Source organism: Dermacentor albipictus, chromosome 4 (genome assembly GCF_038994185.2).
Source record: "Dermacentor albipictus isolate Rhodes 1998 colony chromosome 4, USDA_Dalb.pri_finalv2, whole genome shotgun sequence".
Classification (NCBI taxonomy): domain Eukaryota; kingdom Metazoa; phylum Arthropoda; class Arachnida; order Ixodida; family Ixodidae; genus Dermacentor; species Dermacentor albipictus.
Window position 1 is genome coordinate 31541521 of NC_091824.1, and position 19897 is coordinate 31561417.

At 47.9% G+C, this 19897-nt stretch overlaps 1 protein-coding gene across 4 annotated transcripts in view; it reads right to left on the reverse strand.

Moving 5' to 3' along the window:
- LOC135900146 (phospholipid-transporting ATPase ABCA3-like) overlaps nucleotides 1-19897 on the reverse strand; it is a 153054-nt gene that overhangs the window by 120281 nt on the left and 12876 nt on the right. For all 4 annotated transcript variants that reach the window (XM_065429589.1, XM_065429590.1, XM_065429591.2 and 1 more), the window contains exons 3-4: nucleotides 12507-12899; nucleotides 4702-5056 (exon numbers count right to left, since the gene is read on the reverse strand). In XM_065429589.1, the coding sequence (XP_065285661.1) occupies nucleotides 4702-5056; nucleotides 12507-12899 (748 nt within the window). The remainder of the gene's footprint in view (nucleotides 1-4701; nucleotides 5057-12506; nucleotides 12900-19897) is intronic.

The window sequence follows — 19897 nt, forward strand, 5'->3', positions numbered from 1 at the left end:
ATATATATATATATATATATATATATATATATATATGTACACACACACACACACACACACAGGGTGTCCCAGTTAACTTGGACCAAGATTATTAAAATACCAAGAACTCGAGATATTGTACTGACTCCACTGTAGCCGTAGCCGTATGTATACTTACGGCCAGTATTTTATTCATCACGAAGTATTATTTAGTTAAAGGCTTTTAATGAGTGAACTTCTTAATTATTCCTTGAATCGCAAACATAATAATTCCACTGTTGTAGGGCCCTTTAAATAACCTCCGAATCAAGCATTTATTTCGTGATGAAGTGGTCCTGGTTTTTTCCAAGAAAAAACAAAAGCCAGTGAAGTACACGAAATAGATGCGCACTAGCACGCTGCTGCTCAAGCGCACCTACAAGCAACGATTGAAAGATATGCGGCTGCATTCTCTTATCGCCGCATCGCACAAGGCTCCACTACACTTATCATTGCGTCAGTGGCGTGTTCTCTTGATGCCGCAACCATCACATAGCGTGGAGCCCTGTATCGAGCTGCCGCCGCTAGTAAAGCCGTGTATCCGTGGCTATCCGATTGGGAGCGCTTGAGTAGCGGCGCGGGAGCGCATATCTATTTCGTACTTTGGATGTCTCACTCGCTTTTGTTTTTTTCTGTGAAAAACCAACGAGGCAAAGCTAAGCACTAAACAAATGCTTGATTCCGAGGTTATTTCAGGTGCCCTACAACCTTATAATTGATATGGTTGCGATGCAAGAAATAATTAAAAAGTTCACCAATTAAAAGTAATTAAGAAATACTTCGTGATGAAAAAAAAATACCGGCTGTAAGTACATACGACTGCGGCAACTATGCAGCCTGCACAAATTCTCTAGAGCCCTTGGTTATTTTGAATATCTTGGTCCAATTTAACTGGGACACCCTGTATATATATATATAAATAGAAGATCAGCTAGTAGAGTGCAGAGAGGAATTGTCGACAGAAAGGAAAGAAAGCTACGGCAACAGAACTGAGCGTAAGCGGCAGACAAGAACTGTTAGTTTTCATAGTACAGCTGCAAAGTTTTGCATATTTTGCGAGAATACTACTCATTATACTGATGATTGTAGGAGAACGATGCCTTATGAAGATAAGAAAATGAAGCACAAAGAGGCAAACAGATGTTTCCTCTGTACCAGGCTTCACCATACTGCTAAAATATGTAAGGCAAGCATTAGGTGAAAGATATGTCGAAAATGGCATGCGACGTCTATGTGCCGAAGCAAAGAGCTGACTGCACAGTGTACGGCATCTACTCCGGGTAAAATTGAAAATCAGAAAGCGAAAACATCTACTTGCCACTTTATGAACCTCACATCAAGTGTTTTAGAGCGCAGCTCTTCTGCGTCCGTTCCTGGGTTTCGCGTCGTCGTCGGCGTTGTCGTCGGCCTCGTAACCAGCTCCGCCCCCCTTTCATCCCCCCAGCGCTAGCAGCGACCGACTGATACCGCTGGATGCCGCTGACGCCGCTAGAGAGTCAAGATAACGTGACTGCATAGAACACCGTCGCCGCCATGCAGAAAGAGGAGGAAAGGGTCCCCCCCCCCCTGTTCTTGTGTGGCGGATAGGGTGCTCTTCAGTTGCCGACGCGCCGGTTATTTCACGTAGGCCCCGGCACGTCGACGAATACGTGACCACCTTCCCACGGCTAGACCTGGTTCTTAGCGCTGCGGAAGCGAGGGTATCATATTGTTTGTGTCGGCATCGGCGGCGTTGTCCCTGAAACCAACTCCGCAGCTGGGGTTGACTCACTATCGGCGTCAGCGGCATCAGTCAGTCACTGCTATCTCTTCCCTCCTCCCTTTATCGTGTTGTCCGCTTGCTGCGCGCGCTTCTGCCCCCATCGTTTGCCGCTGGGTGTACACGCCGCCCCCCTCCCCCCTCTTCCTGCGAGTCTCCGGTTGTCAAAACGCCGGCTCGAACTTAATTCCTTTCTTCGCTCCTCCTCCAATGCAACCCCTGTGCGGTGGCAATCAGAGAGCCAGATCGGTGGCGGCGGATCTGTATATGTGCACCGCCCGAGCCGAAATTGCCGCTGCCGTTCGCCACTGCGAAATTATCTGCCAGTTCTTTCTGAGCCATGAGCGAGACGACCGATGGAAGTCCTCCGTCTGCTGCTGCTGCTGCTGCTGCTAAACGAGCTGCCAGAGCAGAGGCCCAGCGCCATCGCCGTCAGAATCCAGAGGTGCGTGCCGCCGAAGCAGAAGCTTACCGTCGCCGCCGTCGAGATGATCCAGGAGTACGCGTCGCCGAAGCAGAGGCTAAGCGCCGCCGCCGAGAAGACCCTGCCGTTCGCGCCGCCGAAGCGGAGGCTCATCGCCGCCGTCGAGAGCAACCAGCAGTAAGCGAGGCTGAAGCAGAAGCTCATCGCCGCCGCCGAGAAGACCCTGCAGTTCGCGCCGCCGAAGCGGAGGCTCATCGCCGCCGTCGAGAGCAACCAGCAGTAAGCGAGGCTGAAGCAGAAGCTCATCGCCGCCGCCGAGAAGACCCTGCCGTTCGCACCGCCGAAGCGGAGGCTCATCGCCGCCGTCGAGAGCAACCAGCAGTAAGCGAGGCTGAAGCAGAAGCTCATCGCCGTCGCAGAGAAGACTCTACCGTTCGCGCGGCCGAGGCCGAGGCCAAACGCAAACAAAGGCTCGCAAACAGTCAGGGTATTTGCTGCGCTCAAATTTCGCATTAGGAAGTAACGTAATCGTCGGTAATTTTTTTCTTCAGACTGCAGTTGAATTAGCAGAAGGTAGAAGGCAGTCATGTTGTTGTCGTGTGCTGCTGGAGGTCAAGGCAAGCCTAGAGGAGCAGCACTCTCGGGAGAAGACGGCACTCCTCTCTGAGCAGGTGGTATGCACCAAGGAGCTGCTGAGCAAGCATCGGGAAGAAGTGGCGCAGCTGGAGAAAACTGCGGAGGCAAGGCTAGCTGACGAGCGGCGGCGCCTGACAGAAGAGCTGGACGTCCTCCGTTGCAGCCTCCGGGTAAAGGATCAGGCTATTAGCCGGTGTGCCAACGAACAGCAGGCGAAGGCTTCTGCCGAAGTGGCGCAGCTTATCAACAAACACGCTGAAGTGCTCCAAAAACTTTCCTCTGCCCTCGAGGTAGAGCAGAAAAAGACAGAGTAACTCCGCAGTGCACTTGATTCCCTCAAGAAAGAAAGGGACGAAATCGTAGAGCTTGCAGAGAGCATCACAAGGGCCAGCTTGGATTCGAAGGTTGAGCAAAGCACTGCAATCAGACGAGTAGCAGAAGAGAATGCGACGTTGCGACGAGAGGCGGAAGCGGCACGCACCGAATATGAGTCTATGCTCTCTGAGGACAAGTCTAGGCTGGAAGATGAAGTGGAGACTGTTCCTGCCGAGTACGAGTATACACTGCAGAATCTTGAGGAGAAGCTCCGAGGGACCGAGGTCGACCACAGGAGACATCTGAAGGAACGGCTTGCAAGACAGAAGCAGTATCAGGAAGAAGTGAAGTTGATAGACGACGAGCTACTTCTACTGAAGCACGAAGTGGAGCAGTACGCTGACACGCTTGGCTCTCAAAGGTTGGACTAGGAGCGGGAAAACATCGAGCGGAGTCTGGAGGCGAAGCACGCTGTCGGGATCGAGTCACTCAAGTCTGAGCACGAGGAAAACACTGAGGTGCTGAGAGAGAGTCTGCAATGAGAGCTGCTGGTACGCCATATTCATCAACTCACGCTGCATGGAGGAATGAGCTTCACATTATCTAAGTACTGGATAATACTTAGTTGGATAATACTTGATTGTTGCTACGCGCTCGTAATTCCCAAGTCAGTCAGTGGCGTCAAGGCTGTCTGTTCCTGTTGGATCCAGATCACCGGTTGGTGTGCCGGTTGCGTCTGACGCAGTATCCCCGCCTGCTGGCATGATGGAACTTGCCTGGACACCGCCGCAGCGGATTTCTCTCTGGCGTAGTACACAGTACCTCTAACAAAATGCCACGGTAAAATATATTTACACACTCGCTACAACGAGCTACAAAACAGCCAAGATGACGCAAGGACAATCTTTACAATCGTCGTCCTCTTCCACACAGTGACCAACGTTATCTTTGACACATTGCTCGTAGTCTCGTGACCAGATATATATGCATACCCATAGGCAACGCCCTTTCACACACACACGCACACGCTCTTCTAAGATATCGCTATTACATGGCCGGCTTCCCGAATTTCACATACACACACTTTGTTCACTTTGACACTCCCAATGCTAACGCATTCACAAACATTTAGGAAGAGCCGACCCCGGTTCCCATCCAATAATGCACTGAACATACTTTGGAAGGTGATTATCTGTGACGCAATATTGTGAAGTGTATTATGTGTGGCTCTCCCTTTACCACCGTGTCTTAGCCGCACGCGGGAGCCACTCTGTACTTCGAGCGCCGCTTTCTCAAGAACCATTTGCGAACCCCTTGCAGCGTCTGCGACCGCCTCTGACTGCATCCTTTCTCAAGTAACAGCTTTTGCGTCTTCGATCATAGTCTGAGCGTTTCAGTGGCAGCGTCTCAAACGCGTGTAGAATGCGAGAACGCTCCCATTCACACAGTGCCGCCATGCGGTACCGCATGATATCACCCGTAACACCTTTTCGACCGCGATGGAAGTGTGTGAAGAATACTCTAGAGCAACATGTGGGAGCTGTCTTACTGTCTCGTTCGAAGGTGAGGATGATGTCCATGGCGAGTTGAAGCGCCGTGTTCGGCAGCATGCAGCAGATGAGGCGGAAAGGAAACGTCATCTCGACGAAGAGCAGGTACGGCAGGAAGGAGATGAGCACCGCGAAGCAGGTTGCCAGCACGACCAGCGTCTCCGACGTGAAGAAGGTGGTGACGAGCGTCACAAATGTGAGCACGTGCAGCGCGTACGTGTAGAGCAGCGTGAGCAATACAGTCGGGTCCGTGTACTGCAGGTAGGAAAAGCCGAAACGGTCAGGCACGCTGGTCACCACGAACAGCAGCCCGCAACACGAGGCCAGCATGGGTCCGAGGCCACGCAGCAGCACCTGGGACAGAGTAGGGCCGCAAGGTGAACAGTGGTGGGTAACATGACAGGGAACGCCCGATAGGCGTTAAGCATCGCGAGAAATTGGACCAGTTGCGGTTTTCGTTCGTATTGTAATAAGCTGATTGCAAGTGAACACCAGCATAAGACGTACCGAACAACAACATAGGATGCAATTAACTTTTCCGATGATAAATAGCCGAACTTGCTAACGTAGTGAGAGCTTAAGGTCCGTACACGTATAGACTGTGCACAACTGTAGTTTGATATACCTACGACCCGGCGCGGTATCCTAGTAGCTCTGGCGCTTCGCTGCAGAGCTCGAGGGCATATGTGTGATTGTGGTCGCGGCAGCCGCATTTCAGTGGGGCCCATCAGAGTGCAAAAATACCCGTCTGCTTAAATTTAGATTCACTTTAAAGAAGCTCAGATAGTTAGACATAATACGGAGTCCCTCAGTACGTAGTGCCTTATGATCATTATCGTGATTTTAGCGTAAAATCCCACAATTTATGTTTATATTTCTACGAGCCGATGCGGCAATGCATTGCGCTGTGTCGCCTTTTTCCCGTGTCTCCTGTCGTTGAACATTTGTCCTGGCTGTTAACTGTGCAAGGTGTATTACGAGATAAAACACCTAAATTATTTCAAGCAGCGTTACTTGCCATGTGAGGATTTGATTATAACGTGCTAATAGGCAACAATCAGATTACCCGTGCAACACTTAGTTCTATGGAACACTTTTGTGCAGGACATGTTTGCTTTGGTGTTGCGGTTATTGAATGTACAAGTTTGGGTGTGCTCTTTATGTTGCATGAGATCCTACAAGGTGTAATGAATAGGAACTGTGAGTTCATCGTTGAACACCTAGCATCAGAAACGGCGAGAATCGTACAAGGTACAACACGCAGAAATAACTGCGAAAAAGTTGTGATAACAGCCATAACACAGATCTTCTTTTCCAGTCATTATGTTATTGTTGTTGGTTTCCAAGAACCTAAGTACACAAATTCTATTCCCAATAGGTCTAGCCCCCATATACTTGGCCTTAGCGGACGCGATGCTTTGTGAGGCTGTTCGTGTTTCTTGAAATGCTCAGGTTTACGAGGTTAAATATGTTGCGTCGATGACTGAGACCGGTGTAAATAGCAGTTTAAGGCTAAACTACTCGGCATTTGCCGCCTATATTTTGCACGAATTTGTATGTACCTTTGGACTATGGTATTGGTTATCGTATGTGCCTTTGTGTTATAGTTTGGGTATGTGCTTGAGATAGTTCGGTACTACGTTTCGAAAAATTACGCCCCCGTTTTAACCAAAATAAGCGGGATGTATGGGTGTTAGGCTACTGCAGATAGTACTAAATAAGACATTTATTTATTAAGGAAGGGTTGGTGCTGTATGTCATGGTCAAGAGATCCATTACGGTGAAAACAGAACGCATAGTGATTCAACATTCCTGTCAACAGACATTGACACTGTTACTTTCAATAGGAAATAAAGGAAAGGAAATGAAAGCGACTCCGCGTTAAAGGAACGTCATCCTTTCACCCGAAATGCGCGATAAGAATGCGTCAGACAACTCAGCAAAGTAAGGTTCGCAGTTTCTCGTTTATGTTAGTGGTGGTAAAGTTCTCGCTTAATTAAACTACCAGGCATAGTATCACGTGCGCTGACGCATACACTGACAGAGATCCCTCGATGACCACAAGCAATGGCTGTCAGACGCTGGCAAAACGAAGAGTACCGACTTCGGGGAGCAAACATTTTTCGCGCTGCCGTATCTGAAACTTCAGGTTATCCAACTTCCATAGTATGGGTCTTCCATACTATGGGTCTATTGGTGCAACGGTGGCGTAGAGGTAGAACATCCGCCTCGCGTGCAATAGGACCATGGTTCGAATGCCGGTGCCGCACAATTTTCCGCCGGATTAAAAAAAAGTCCGCGTGTTGATAAAATTGCATAAACAGGCCTGGAGTGTGGCCTGATCCCGGTGACCAGAACCGGTAACGCACTCCCTCACCAGAGCAGGATTTGCCACCCTGGTGCAATACATGGCCACAGCCTCCTATATGAAAACAACAATGAAACCCCAGCCCCCAGTCCCCAGCAGCTGCGAAGCAACTGACCACGGCGGTGGTCAGACCTGCGACGCAGCAGAAGGTGCTAAGAATCCCTGGTTCTGGACAGGCCGCCATTGGAATCTGAACCTGGAAACATTTAACGATAGAACGTTATCTAGTGATGCGAGTCTACCAGTGCTATTGGAGGAATTAGAGGGCAGTAAATGGGATATAAAAGGGCTCAGTAAAGCTAGGAGGACGAAAGAATCATATACAGTGCTGAAAAGCGGGCACGTCCTGTGCTACCGGAGCTTAGTGGAGAGATGAGAACTAGTAGTCGGACTCCTGATGAATAAAGATATATCTGGTAACATACAGGAATTCTATTGCATTAACGAGCGGGTGGCAGGTCATGCTGTGAAACTTAAGAGGTACAAATTGAAGGTCGTACAGCTCTACGCCCTTACATCCAGACATCATGACCAGGAAGTCGAAAGCTTCTATGAAGACGCGGAATCGGTGATTGATAAAGTCAAAACAAAACACATTATACTCATGGGCGACTTCAATGCCAGGGTAGGCAAGAAACATGCTGGAGAAAAGACAGTGAGGGAGTATGGCATAGGCTCCAGGAATAGCAGGGGAGAGTTATTAGTAGAGTTTGCAGAGCAGAATAATATGCGAATAATGAATACCTTCTTCCGCAAGTGGCATAGCCGAAAATGTACGCAGAGGAGCCCGAATGGAGAGACTAGAAATGAAATGGACCTTATACTCTGCGCTAACCCTGCATCATACAAGATGTGGACGTGCTCGGCAAGGCGCGCTGCAGTGACCATAGGATGGTAAGAACTCGAATTAGCCTAGACTTGAGGAGGGAAAGGAAGTAACTGGTACATAAGAAGCCGAATATTGAGTTAGCGGTAAGAAGGAAAATAGAGCAATTCTGGATCAAGCTACAGAACAGGAATTCGGCCTTCATTCAGGAAGAGGACCTTACTGTTGAAGATATGAACGACAATCTTATGGGCATCATTGCGGAATGTGCAATAGAAGTAGGTGGTAACTCCGTTAGACAGGATGCCAGTAAGCTATAGCAGGAGACGAAAGATCTGATCAAGAAACACCAATGTATGAAAGCCTCTAACCCTAAAGCTACAATAGAACTGGCAGAACTTTCGAAGTTATTCAACATGCGTAAGACAGCTGACCTAAGGAAGTATAATATGGATAGGATTGAACACGCTCTCAAGAACGGCGGAAGCCTAAAAACAGTGAAGAAGAAACTAGGAATAGGCAAGAATCAGATGTGTGCGCTAAGAGACAAAGCCGGCAATATCATCACTAATATGGATGAGATCGTTCAAGTGGCTGAGGAGTTCTATATAGATTCATGCAGTACCAGTGGCACCCACGACGATAATGGAAGAGATAATAGTCTAGAGGAACTTGAAATCCCGCAAGTAACGGCGGAAGAAGTAAACAAAGCCTTGGGAGCTATGCAAAGGCTGAATGCAGCTGGGGAGGTTCAGGTAAGAGTAGATTTGTTGAAGGATGGTGGACAGATTGTTCTAGAGAAACTGGCCACCCTGTATACGCAATGCCTCATGACTTCGAGCGTACCGGAATCTTGGAAGAACGCTAGCATAATTCTAATCCACAAGAAAGGGGACGCCAACTTGAAAAATTATAGACCGATCGATCAGCTTACTGTTCGTTGCCTACAAAGTATTTACTAAGGTAATTGCATATAGAATCAGGAACACCTTCGACTTCCGTCAACCAAAGCACCAGGCTGGATTCCGTAAAGGCTACTCAACAATAGACCATATTCACTCTATCAATCAGGCAATAGAGAAATGTGCGGAATATAACCAACCCGCATATATAGCTTTCATTGATACGAGAAAGCGTTTGATTCAGTTGAAACCGGAGCAGTCATGGAGGCATTACGGAATCAGGGTGTAGACGAGCCGTATGTAAAAATACTGAAAGCTATCTATAGCGGCTCCACAGCCACCGTAGTCCTCCATAAGGAAAGCAACAAAATCCCAATAAAGTAAGGCGTCAGGTAGTGAGATACGATCTCTCCAATGCTATTCACAACGAGTTTACAGGAAGCATTTAGAGACCTGGATTGGGAAGAATTGGGGATAAGTGTTAATGGAAAATATCTTAGTAACTTGCAATTCGCTGATGATATTGCCTTGCTTAGTAACTCTGGGGACCAACTGCAATGCATGCTCACTGACCTGGTAAGGCAAATCAGGAGGGTGGGTCTAAAAATTTATCTACAGAAAAGTAAAGTAATGTTTAACAGCCTCGGAAGAGAACAGCAGTTTACGATAGGTAGCGAGGGACTGGACGTCGTAATGGAATACATCTACTTAGGGCAGGTAGTGACTGCGGATCCGGCTCATAGGACTGAAATAATCAGAAGATTAAGAATGGGCTGGAGTGTGTTTGGCAGGCATTCTCAGACCATGAACAGCAGGTTGCCATTATCCCTCAAGAGAAAATTGTATAACAGCTGTGTCTTACCTGTACTCACGTACGGGGGAGAATCCTGGAGGGTTACGAAAAGGGTTCTACTTAAATTGAGGACGACGCAACGAGCTATGGAAAGAAGAATGATAGGTGTAATGTGAAGGGATAAGAAAAGAGCAGATTCGGTGCGGGAACAAACGCGAGTTAATGACATCTTCGTTGAAATCAAGAAAAAGAAATGGGCATGGGCAGGACATGTAATGAGGAGGGAAGATAACCATGGTCATTAAGGTTATGCTTAAGTGCTTATGCTTGTGTTAAGTGTTATGCTTATGTGTTAAGTTATGCTTCAGGTTAATAAGGGTTACCGACTGGATTCCAAGGGAAGGGAAGCGTAGCAGGGGGCGGCAGAAAGTTAGGTGGGCGGATGAGATTAAGAAGTTTGCAGGGACAACATGGCCACAATTAGTACATGACCGTGGCAGTTGGAGAAGTATGGGAGAGGCCTTTGTCCTGCAGTGAGCGTAACCAGGCTGATGATGATGATGATGATGATGATGATGATACTAGGGGTCAGCGGAAACACAGTGCGCACGAATCGATCAGCTATCTAGACTCGACTCTGCACTCGCCGCAGATTACCTCCGACATAGGGCACGCGGACCGCACATGCTCTCAGTAGCGCACACTGCCTTGCACAGTCATGGCCGGGCTAGAGAAAAGGCACGCTGGGCTCTTCCCCCCATCCCCTTGGCCCGACACACACACGAATTGTCTTTGCTCACCCTCGGACTCTTTCTCTGACACCCATGGCATACGGCGTGCAGGACGAGCAGGGCGAGATAGTACCTTGTCACGCATGAATTTGTTACTCAACCTTTCTGCAATGCTGACGGCAAAAAAATTACCTGGTGCGTCAATATCTATGCTATTGCAACAAAAAAAAGTAAGAAAACTGATGGCGGTGTTTTTCTGGCGTCGCTGACTGCGGGACATGCTAGCGATATAAATAAATGTTTTCTTTGGGGTTCACCGTGTCGCAAAATGAGCATTGCAACCTGTCTTCCGTGGTCTTTCCTTGAACGGTGGGTTCCCGATACTTTAAGGTCATCAAAGGCACGCGCGTATCAGCTTGATACATTGTTCCTGACAGCAAAATATATTGTGCATTGTTAATGAATGAAAGTGTACCTAAGATAAATGACTACTATCTTTAAATTTTATTCAACGGTGCTGCCAGTGTCCGATCATACCAGGGCTCTGGGCAGGTGGTTTTACGCAAACCTAAATTCACAAAAATTGACACAGTTTCAATATAATAAATGGACGGCAGACATTATTTGGGAAGAGCAGACGATCAAAGGGTGTAATGAATTTTCATACTGTAAATTCTGGACAAGACACGTTGGTATTCGATCGCAACTTTCCAATAAATCGTTCGTAAACATAAAACAAAACTAAATGCAATTACTAAGTCGACGTGTACTGCTTAAATGCCATTCCAGAAACTTCGCGACCCTTGTTTCGTGCGATGAAAAGACTTAATTTACGAGAAAATTGCACCTGCAGGGTCCGAATACCTTTTCCGAATTTCAAATCTCCCCCCACCCCGCCGGTGGAGTAGTAACGTTGCCTACGCCATCACCGCCCTTCGCTGCCGTCGGTGACTAAAACGACGGCCGACAGACGGCGGTACCGAGCCAGCACAGATGTAGTCAGAGCGGCGGATTCACCGCTGCAGCTGATTTTTGGCCGATGGCGTAGACCGTTCGGCAGCCCGTGACTTTTAATGGAGGTTGAATTCTCTGCCACTCGCAGTTTGTGCGTGTTTCGCGAGCCAGCAAAACCAGCGCAGCATGTGCAACAACGAAACTACTGAAACGCGAAAGCGTGGGCGGTGCATAGTCGAGCGAAAACGAAACCTTTCGACCACTCGCGTCGTTGTCAAAGGTAATTTCAATGAGTTCACGTTTCTAAAAGTGAAATAGAATTGGTGAAGTAGTATTTTATTTCTTCTTATTGTACAATACATGGATATTTTTCGCATTAAGTGGATGAGTGCTAGTGACGAAATTTTACTGAGGAGTGCTTCCGTGTCTCTAATCATGTCCTGTATTTACCTGAATTCCTCGAGTATTAGGCTCTGTTCGCTATAATAATCACGCCTTAAAGATCCTCGAACACAAATCTATCACTTTAGCTTGACTTAATATTACCGCGAGTGGCTTGATCTGATATATGTGAAACTCGGCTGCCTCGTTGATTCATAATGTGGCGCGTAGCAGTGCCTCACTTTCTGCACAGGCGAGGCACGTCACCGTAAGGAAAAGAAGTGCACCTAAAAGGAGTAATTTCGCCTACTGTGGCAGTGTTCACAGTGACCTACAGACAATCGCTTCTTTATGCGGAGGTGCGGAATAAATTGGCACTTGCAACATACAGAGTAAAAAGAATTGAAGTTGTAGTACAGTAGCTACACTTGTCCCGGATTCGACGTAGTCATGCAGCACAGCAATGCGCCTAGCGACAGGCAGATAGCACGAGCACAATTTCGAGTATATCAACAAACCTTTTGAACAGCTGGAGGGGTAAGGCAAGAGCTTGAGTTTGCTTTTTTTTCGTGGAAATTGAAACTCAGCTTTGGAAGATACACCGTAAGCAACATTCCATTTTTCTCTATCATCACAATGTTCATAAAGGTTTAAAAAAAAAACGCTTCATAGACGGCGATTTCCAACATGTGTAACCTTACGGAACCTGCTAAGGGGTCGTTTACAGGGCGTTGACGTGGGCTATAGCCGCTGCAAGGTATAGTCGTAACGTCCCTTCATGATTTTCGATCCTCTACTGTCAACGTACGGACACACTTTGCACTGCGTGCATGTGCCAGTGAATGTCACCTCGAACCAGTAGACGAACGTAGTCTGGCCCATGATGCGGCGGAACTCGCGGTGCCGAGTGCGCTTGTCGCCGACCGTGTCGGCCGCGTAGTTGAGCAGCAGCCACACGACGCCCAGCTGGAACGCGAGGGCGCTGTAGTCCCGGTGCACCACCGTCCTCGGGATTTTGTTGTCGCTGAAGGAGCGCGTTCGCCAACGGTAGCGCGGTTCCGGCCTGCCCAGGGCCTGCGCCGTGAGCCGCAGGTGGCTGTCCCCCAGCAGGCACACGAGCGGCACCACGTAGTCGCGCCGCAGCGGGTAGTAGCCGCGCCGGTCGTCGCGGTCATCCAGCAGGTACAGCCGGCTCGTGTTGTAGCGCAGGGTGTAGCGAAGATCCTCCGGCGGCTTGTCGTCCTGCCAGGAATGTGCGTGGTTCAAGTAGGACGCTAATATGCGTACGCTGAACGCCACGGCCACCAGAACCTGACCCACTAAAAATTTCATGACGTGCTGTGCACTCTTAGTTGGTCGTATTTTAATAATCTTCCTTACTGTCTGTTTGATTGCGGTGAATTGCCAATAAATACTTCGTTTATTACGGTAGTCTCAATGAACGTCCATGTTGTCATATTAAAAAAATTAAATTATGGGGTTTTACGTGCCAAAAACACTTTCTGATTATGAGGCACGCCGTAGTGGACTCCGGAAATTTTCACGACCTGGGATTTTTTAACGTGCACTTAAATCTAAGTACGCAGGTGTTTTGGCATTTCGCACACACAGAAATACGGCTGCTGTGGCCGGCATTCGATCCCGCGACCTCGTGCTCAGCAGCCTAACACCACAGCCACTGAGCAACCACAGCGGGTTGCATGTTATCACCGTGTGATTCTTCCCTTTTGCTTTAGCCACATTTTTTTGGACTTCTCGTTCCTCAGTAGCGGAACTCTGTTAGCATACCTTTCTTTCTGTGCTTTGTCTTGTTGTTATTGCGACTACTACCTTGCTAATCACTTCTATGTTTTTACTTATGCAATACCTGGAACAAAGCACCGTTGTGTTTACTAAAAATAAACGGATAAAGACATATATGAAAAATTAGGTTCATTATTCGGTAAATAATGGAACAACTAAATAATGAAAAAAATATTGTGAGCTACAGTTCTGTGCTTCCTTAAAAAGTGCTGTGCAGACTTTTAAAAAATTCTTCCGGCATATAGTTTTAACCGTAAAAGGGTCAGGTAGACGACAGAACCATGATTCTGATAGGTTGGCGGCTGTGAGTATTTATTTGGGCTTCGTTTAAAGGCGGCGAGAGATTTCGTGCAGAAACTTCACCATTTCCACTCAAGTAATCACTATTTTTTTGTGTGTGTCTGTGTGTGCACACTTTTCCTGTCGCTGCGACAAAAACTAGATGTGTGGATGGGGACCGATACAGATGAGCAGCGGAAGCCCTGGTATCGGAAGTGGTCGCGCTGTGGCCACTGCGGCGGATTCAGTGAACAATTTCACTGATGGTAACACAGGGTCGGGCCCATCGTGTAACATTTTTTTATGTATTATTCAGTGGTGTAGCAACAGGGGGGGCCGGGGGGCCGTGGGCCCCGGGTGCAAGGGGCCAGTGGGGGGGGGGGGGTGTCATACGCCTCAAGACACCCCTCTTTCCGACGGCTTGACTGGACGCAAATGGCAAAGAACGCTCTGGTATCCAGTAGCCCGAGCTCATGTACCCGATGCGTTGCGCCGCCGCAGAATTGTCGGCTGCAGCTCTATCAACACCCCACGAAATAATTGCACGAATGTGCGGGCAAAAAAAATTAATTCGCAAAATGGTCGCTAGGCTATTCACCTTAGTGGAATGTTTCAGTGGGGTGCGCTCGTGCCGTGCGTTCATGCTGAGAGCAGGAGTCGCTAAACATACAGTGAGGCGTTGTAAGGCGTTGTAAGGCGTTGGGGCTCTTGGGTCCCTCTTCCGTTCAGAACGCGCAGCGAAGACAAATTAAGACGGGAGAAAGAGGGCGTTCAACCAGCGCGCCCGGCGCTAGCGTTTACGGCGAAGCGTTCGTTGAAAGCGACGTTGCATAAGTGCGGGCCCCAAAAGTCGCGAATGGGATTCTCTGGATCGTCTTCAGACTCGGTGGTGCCGAAGTGTTTGGCGGCGTATGACTCGACAGGCTGTATACAGTCGCGCGTGCCGTGATGTTCAGCTCGCTTTTACTTCCCCTCTCCCGCTCGCTCCGAGAAGCCGCTGCGAAACCTGCCGTTATGTTTCACGCTTTCCTTCTTACCCTCGAAAGTTTCAGAAAACTGTTGTTGTTGTTATGTGACTTCATGTCACAAGTACAGTGTCTGTGTCAGCTGCACCAAATTTTACAAAAAAAAAGAACGTGAATCTTGTAAGGATATTTCCCGATATTCTATGAAGTTATGTGTCTTTGTGATTTTTTGGATACTCGGCAGCGTGAAAAATATGGCAGATAAGTAATAACCATATCCTTAATAATCCCTTAATTAGTACTTAAGGAAAGCACTTCAATTCCAAGAATTGAGAATTCAAAGTCATATTATTAACTCAACAAAAACTTCTTAAACAAAATCGTTTTGGGTGCTACAGCCTACAGTACTTTGGCACTGGGGCCGGCGCCCAGTATGGCAGTAGCGAAAGAAATATGAAATAGTGGACCAGTGGCGTTGATCCCTCAACCCTCTCCATTGCGAGTGCAAATGAACAGGTTTCGCTGGCACGGACTTCATGGTGACGCCAAGAATTGACGCGAAGCGTACTCTATTCTTTTCCCAATCTTTTGGTGGTATACCGCAGCTCGGATAATCACGTTTGTCCGCATAGCAGCAAATAAAAACAGGCTTTATTGATCAGAATGAAGGGAACTCGTAATTTTCATAGTATTGGCGCCCGCGCAGCAGGGAGGCAGGTGGCGTTTTCCGTTTCTCCAATATGGTGAGGAGATCAGCGTCACTGAGACACAATTTAATTTTCGTTTTCGTTCAGGGCCGCCCACAGCCAAAATACTGCGGGCCATAGTACCTACGAGGATTTTTGTGAAGTTGCTGTTGGGCAAGATATGAATGCCGGCCTTCAGTTTTGCAAATGCAATGTTGCCGCTAAAATTGATAGTTAAATCTTTATAAAATGTTTTTTTTCTATTTGTGACGTGAGCCGTATTAGCCACGATGCCGCATATGTATTGGTTGCCAAGCCTTACAGTCTGACAGAAGATGTGCACATGCGCTTATCACAAGTTATCAGTGCAGCACACTGTGTGCACACTGGAAAAGCTGGCGCCACCGTCGGCGTGACGTGCTTTTAGGGATCACGTGGACGTAGCGGCCGCGTCGGCTGCTTCGGGAGCGCCGAAGCGAGCTGGAAACGATCGTTTAAGTTTCCTCGTACGCTGCGGTCCTCATTTAGTGGCGAGATTTTCCAGCTTCAAGTGTCTCCCTTACAACGATTGAAAGCACTACAATAGGTAGTGGCTGCCTTTGAAGGCGCGCAACATGGTAGACTACTGCTCGGTGCCACAGTGCCGGACGTACGGAACAGAGCCCGGTGTCAGCCTTATTCATACGTAGCCGCAGGACAAGAAGCTGCGTGAAGCTTGGCGCGCGAAACATAAAACCGGCAAACAGTCATCGGTTACAACTCGGGTATGCAGCAAGCACAGGGCGAGGAAGATTTCTGCTACGGCGCCGGGTCTGCGATGTCCGAAAAACGCGCACTGAGACGCTCGCCCGAGTCCGCTGCCCGACTGATGTCATGACGGTTTGGTCTATGAACTTGTCGATGCTATAGATACTGGCAAGTTCACTCCAGTGGAAAGGGAGTGTTAACAAGCACATAAAAAAAGCATGGCAGATGGTCATGCTTGCGTTATGAATTAATGCACTGGATTACAAAAAAGAAGCAGCGGGAAATCGCATGCAGAGAACACCGATAAACATATAGTGCGGCGCAACTCGAGGAATAATATTGAAACGTCTAAGAATTTAGAAAAAGAAAGGTTGAATCATGGCGACGTCACATCACAGTCCCAGTAGGCGTCGAAGTCTCTACAATGAAATTATTTTTGAACAGCTCTAATAGCGCCCACGAAACAATGGTTGCTTGTATACTGTCAAATGCTCCCATTCTGCGACCTAAAGCTCATGGCGCACGCGGTGAAAGCGAAACAATGGCGGACAAGCATGCAGACGCGCAGTCAGTCGCTGCGAAGCTGTGCTATCGCTGCATTGAGGCTTCATTCTATTACGCTCCATTTAGCTATACAAACCCTATAAGAACATATTCCACATAGTTTGCTCTCAGCGTTTGCCTACCTTTCACGTAAGAAGCCGGTTTGGGAGACTCCATCCCGGCGACCGCGCACAGTCGCGTTCACTGTACGTATTTGGTAAAGAGATAGCGCCTGTAAACGATTCTGTGCTTTCAGTTTGCCCAAGTTTATTATTTAGACTGTAAAAACCTTCTCTCGTTTCGAAAGTAGCTACAGAAATGTCCGGGAGAGCTCCCGCGTGGTGTTTTTGCTCAGCGCTGACAGCAAAACCTATGACGAGCGCGCCGCGTGATCCCTCATACTACGCCAGCGAGGCGCTTCCGATAGATGGCGACTCCGTAACTCCTCGCCGCCAATACTAGCTGCATTCGCGATCTCTGGGAAAGAAAGCGAAGGAGAGGGGGACCCAGGGGACGTGCGCGGTATCCATGGCGGCTGTCATCATCATCATTATCATCATCAGCCTGGTTACGCCCACTGCAGGGCAAAGGCCTCTCCCATACTTCTCCAACTACCCCGGTCATGTACTAATTGTGGCCATGTCGTCCCTGCAAACTTCTTAATCTCATCCGCCCACCTAACTTTCTGCCGCCCCCTGCTACGCTTCTAATCCCTTGGAATCCAGTCCGTAACCCTTAATGACCATCGGTTATCTTCTCTCCTCCTCACATGTCCTGCCTATGCCCGTGTATTTTTCTTGATTTCAACTAAGATATCATTACCTCGCATTTGTTCCCCCACCCAATCTGCTCTTTTCTTAACCCTTAACATTTCACCTATCATTCTTCTTTCCATAGATCGTTGCGTCGTTCTCAATTTAAGTAGAACCCTTTTCGTAAGCCTCCAGGTTTCTGCCCCGTACGCGAGTACTGGTAAGACACAGCTGTTATATACTTTTCTCTTGAGGGATAATGGCAACCTGCTGTTCATGATCTGAGAATGCCGGCCAAACGCACCCCAGCCCATTCTTATTCTTCTGATTATTTCAGTCTCATGATCCGGATCCGCAGTCGCTACCTGTCCGAAGTAGATGTATTCCCTTACCTCTTCCAGTGCCTCGCTACCTATTGTAAACTGCTGGTCTCTCCCGAGACTGTTAAACATTACTTTAGTTTTCTGCAGATTAATTTTTAGACCCACCCTTCGGCTTTGCCTCTCCAGGTCAGTGAGCATGCATTGCAATTGGTCCCCTGAGTTACTAAGCAAGGCAATGTCATCAGCGAATCGCAAGTTACTAAGGTATTCTCCATTAACACTTATCCCCAATTCTTCCCAATCCAGGTCTCTGAATACCTCCTGTAAACACGCTGTGAATAGCATTGGAGAGATCGTATCTCCCTGCCTGACGCCTTTCTGTATTGGGATTTTGTTGCTTTATTTATTGAGGACTACGGTGGCTGTGGAGCCGCTATAGATATCTTTCAGTATTTTTACATACAGCTCGTATACACCCTGATTCCGCAATGCCTCCAGGACTACTGAGGTTTCGACTGAATCAAACGCTTTCTCGTAATCAATGAAAGCTATATGTAGGGGTTGGTTATATTCCGCACATTTCTCTATCACCTGATTGATAGTGTGAATATGGTCTATTTTTGAGTTGCCTTTACGGAATCCTGCCTGGCCCTTTGGTTCACGGAAGTCGAAGGTGTTCCTGTTTCTCTTTGCAATTACCTTAGTAAATACTTTGTAGGCAACGGAAAGTAAGCTGATCAGCCTATGGCGTCCCCTTTCTTATGGATTAGAATTATGTTAGCGTTTTTCCAAGATTTCGGTACGCTCGAAGTCATAAGGCATTGCGTGTACAGGGCGGCCGGTTTTGCTAGAACAGTCTGCCCACCACCCTTCAACAAATCTGCTGATACCTGATCCTCCCCAGCTGCCTTCTCCCTTTGCATAGCTCCCAAGGCTTTCTTTACTTCTTCCGGCGTTACTTGTGGGATTTCAAGTTTCTCTAGGCTATTCTCTCTCCCATTATCGTTGTGGTTGGCACTGGTACTGTATAAATCTCCATATAACTCTAAAGCCACTTCAACGATTTCATCCGTATTAGTAATGATATTGGCGGCTTTGTCTCTTAACGCATACATCTGATTCTTGTCTATTCCTTGTTTCTTCTTCACCGCTTTTAGGCTTCCTCCGTTCCTGAGCGCATGTTCTATTCTATCCACATTATGCTTCCTTATGTCAGCTGTCTTACGCTTGTTGATTAACTTGGAAAGTTCTGCCAGTTCCATTCTAGCTGTAGGGTTAGAGGCTTTCATACAATGGCGTTTCTTGATCAGATCTTTCTTCTCCTGCGATAGCTTACTGGTATCCTGTCTAATGGAGTTGCCACCAACTTCTATTGCAGACTCCTTAATGATGGCCATGAGATTGTCGTTCATCGCTTCAACACTAAGGTCCTCTTCCTGTGTTAAAGCCGAATACCTGTTCTGTAACTTGATCCGGAATTCGGTGGCTGTACTGGTGCTGAAACCCGGAAATTGTCGATATCCTCGCCTTCCTCAACTACAAGCGGGGATGGGGGGGGGGGGGGGGGTGACAGAAGACCAATGGGCCTCGGGTGCCAGACGACCTAGCTACGCCACTGGTATTATTGTTTGGCACGCACCACTAGCGTTATGTTGGAAATAGGTCTCATTGTAATTGTCACATCGCCATAGGGCGCTGTGAGCTTGCTACATAGTGCATAAAAAATATATTATTCTTTGCATAGGACGCAACCATCTTGTTGGACAGCTAAATGCTGTACGTCAACTAAATTAGTTGACGAAATATTTACGCGAAAGAATTCGCGGAAAGCCCATCTGACGATTATGTGAACGTTAATGCGGTCAGCGTTGAAGCAATGTATATCTAAGCACCGTATATCTAAATTCAAAACGCGTCATGCATAAGGCGTGTGTGTAGACGGGCTCCAATCTCTTGGTTCCCGCTAGACCCGCTCCGCTATCTAGCGGCAACGCCGCGAAGTCCGCGTGGCGCTTGTCTTAATATGACGTGCGTTATTTCGCCTAACACTGGATAAACTATACAAATATTTTTCTTTAATTGAAGAGCGGTACATGCCGAGTGGAACATAGATCCAGAGACCCGTGTTGGTTTGATGGGCGT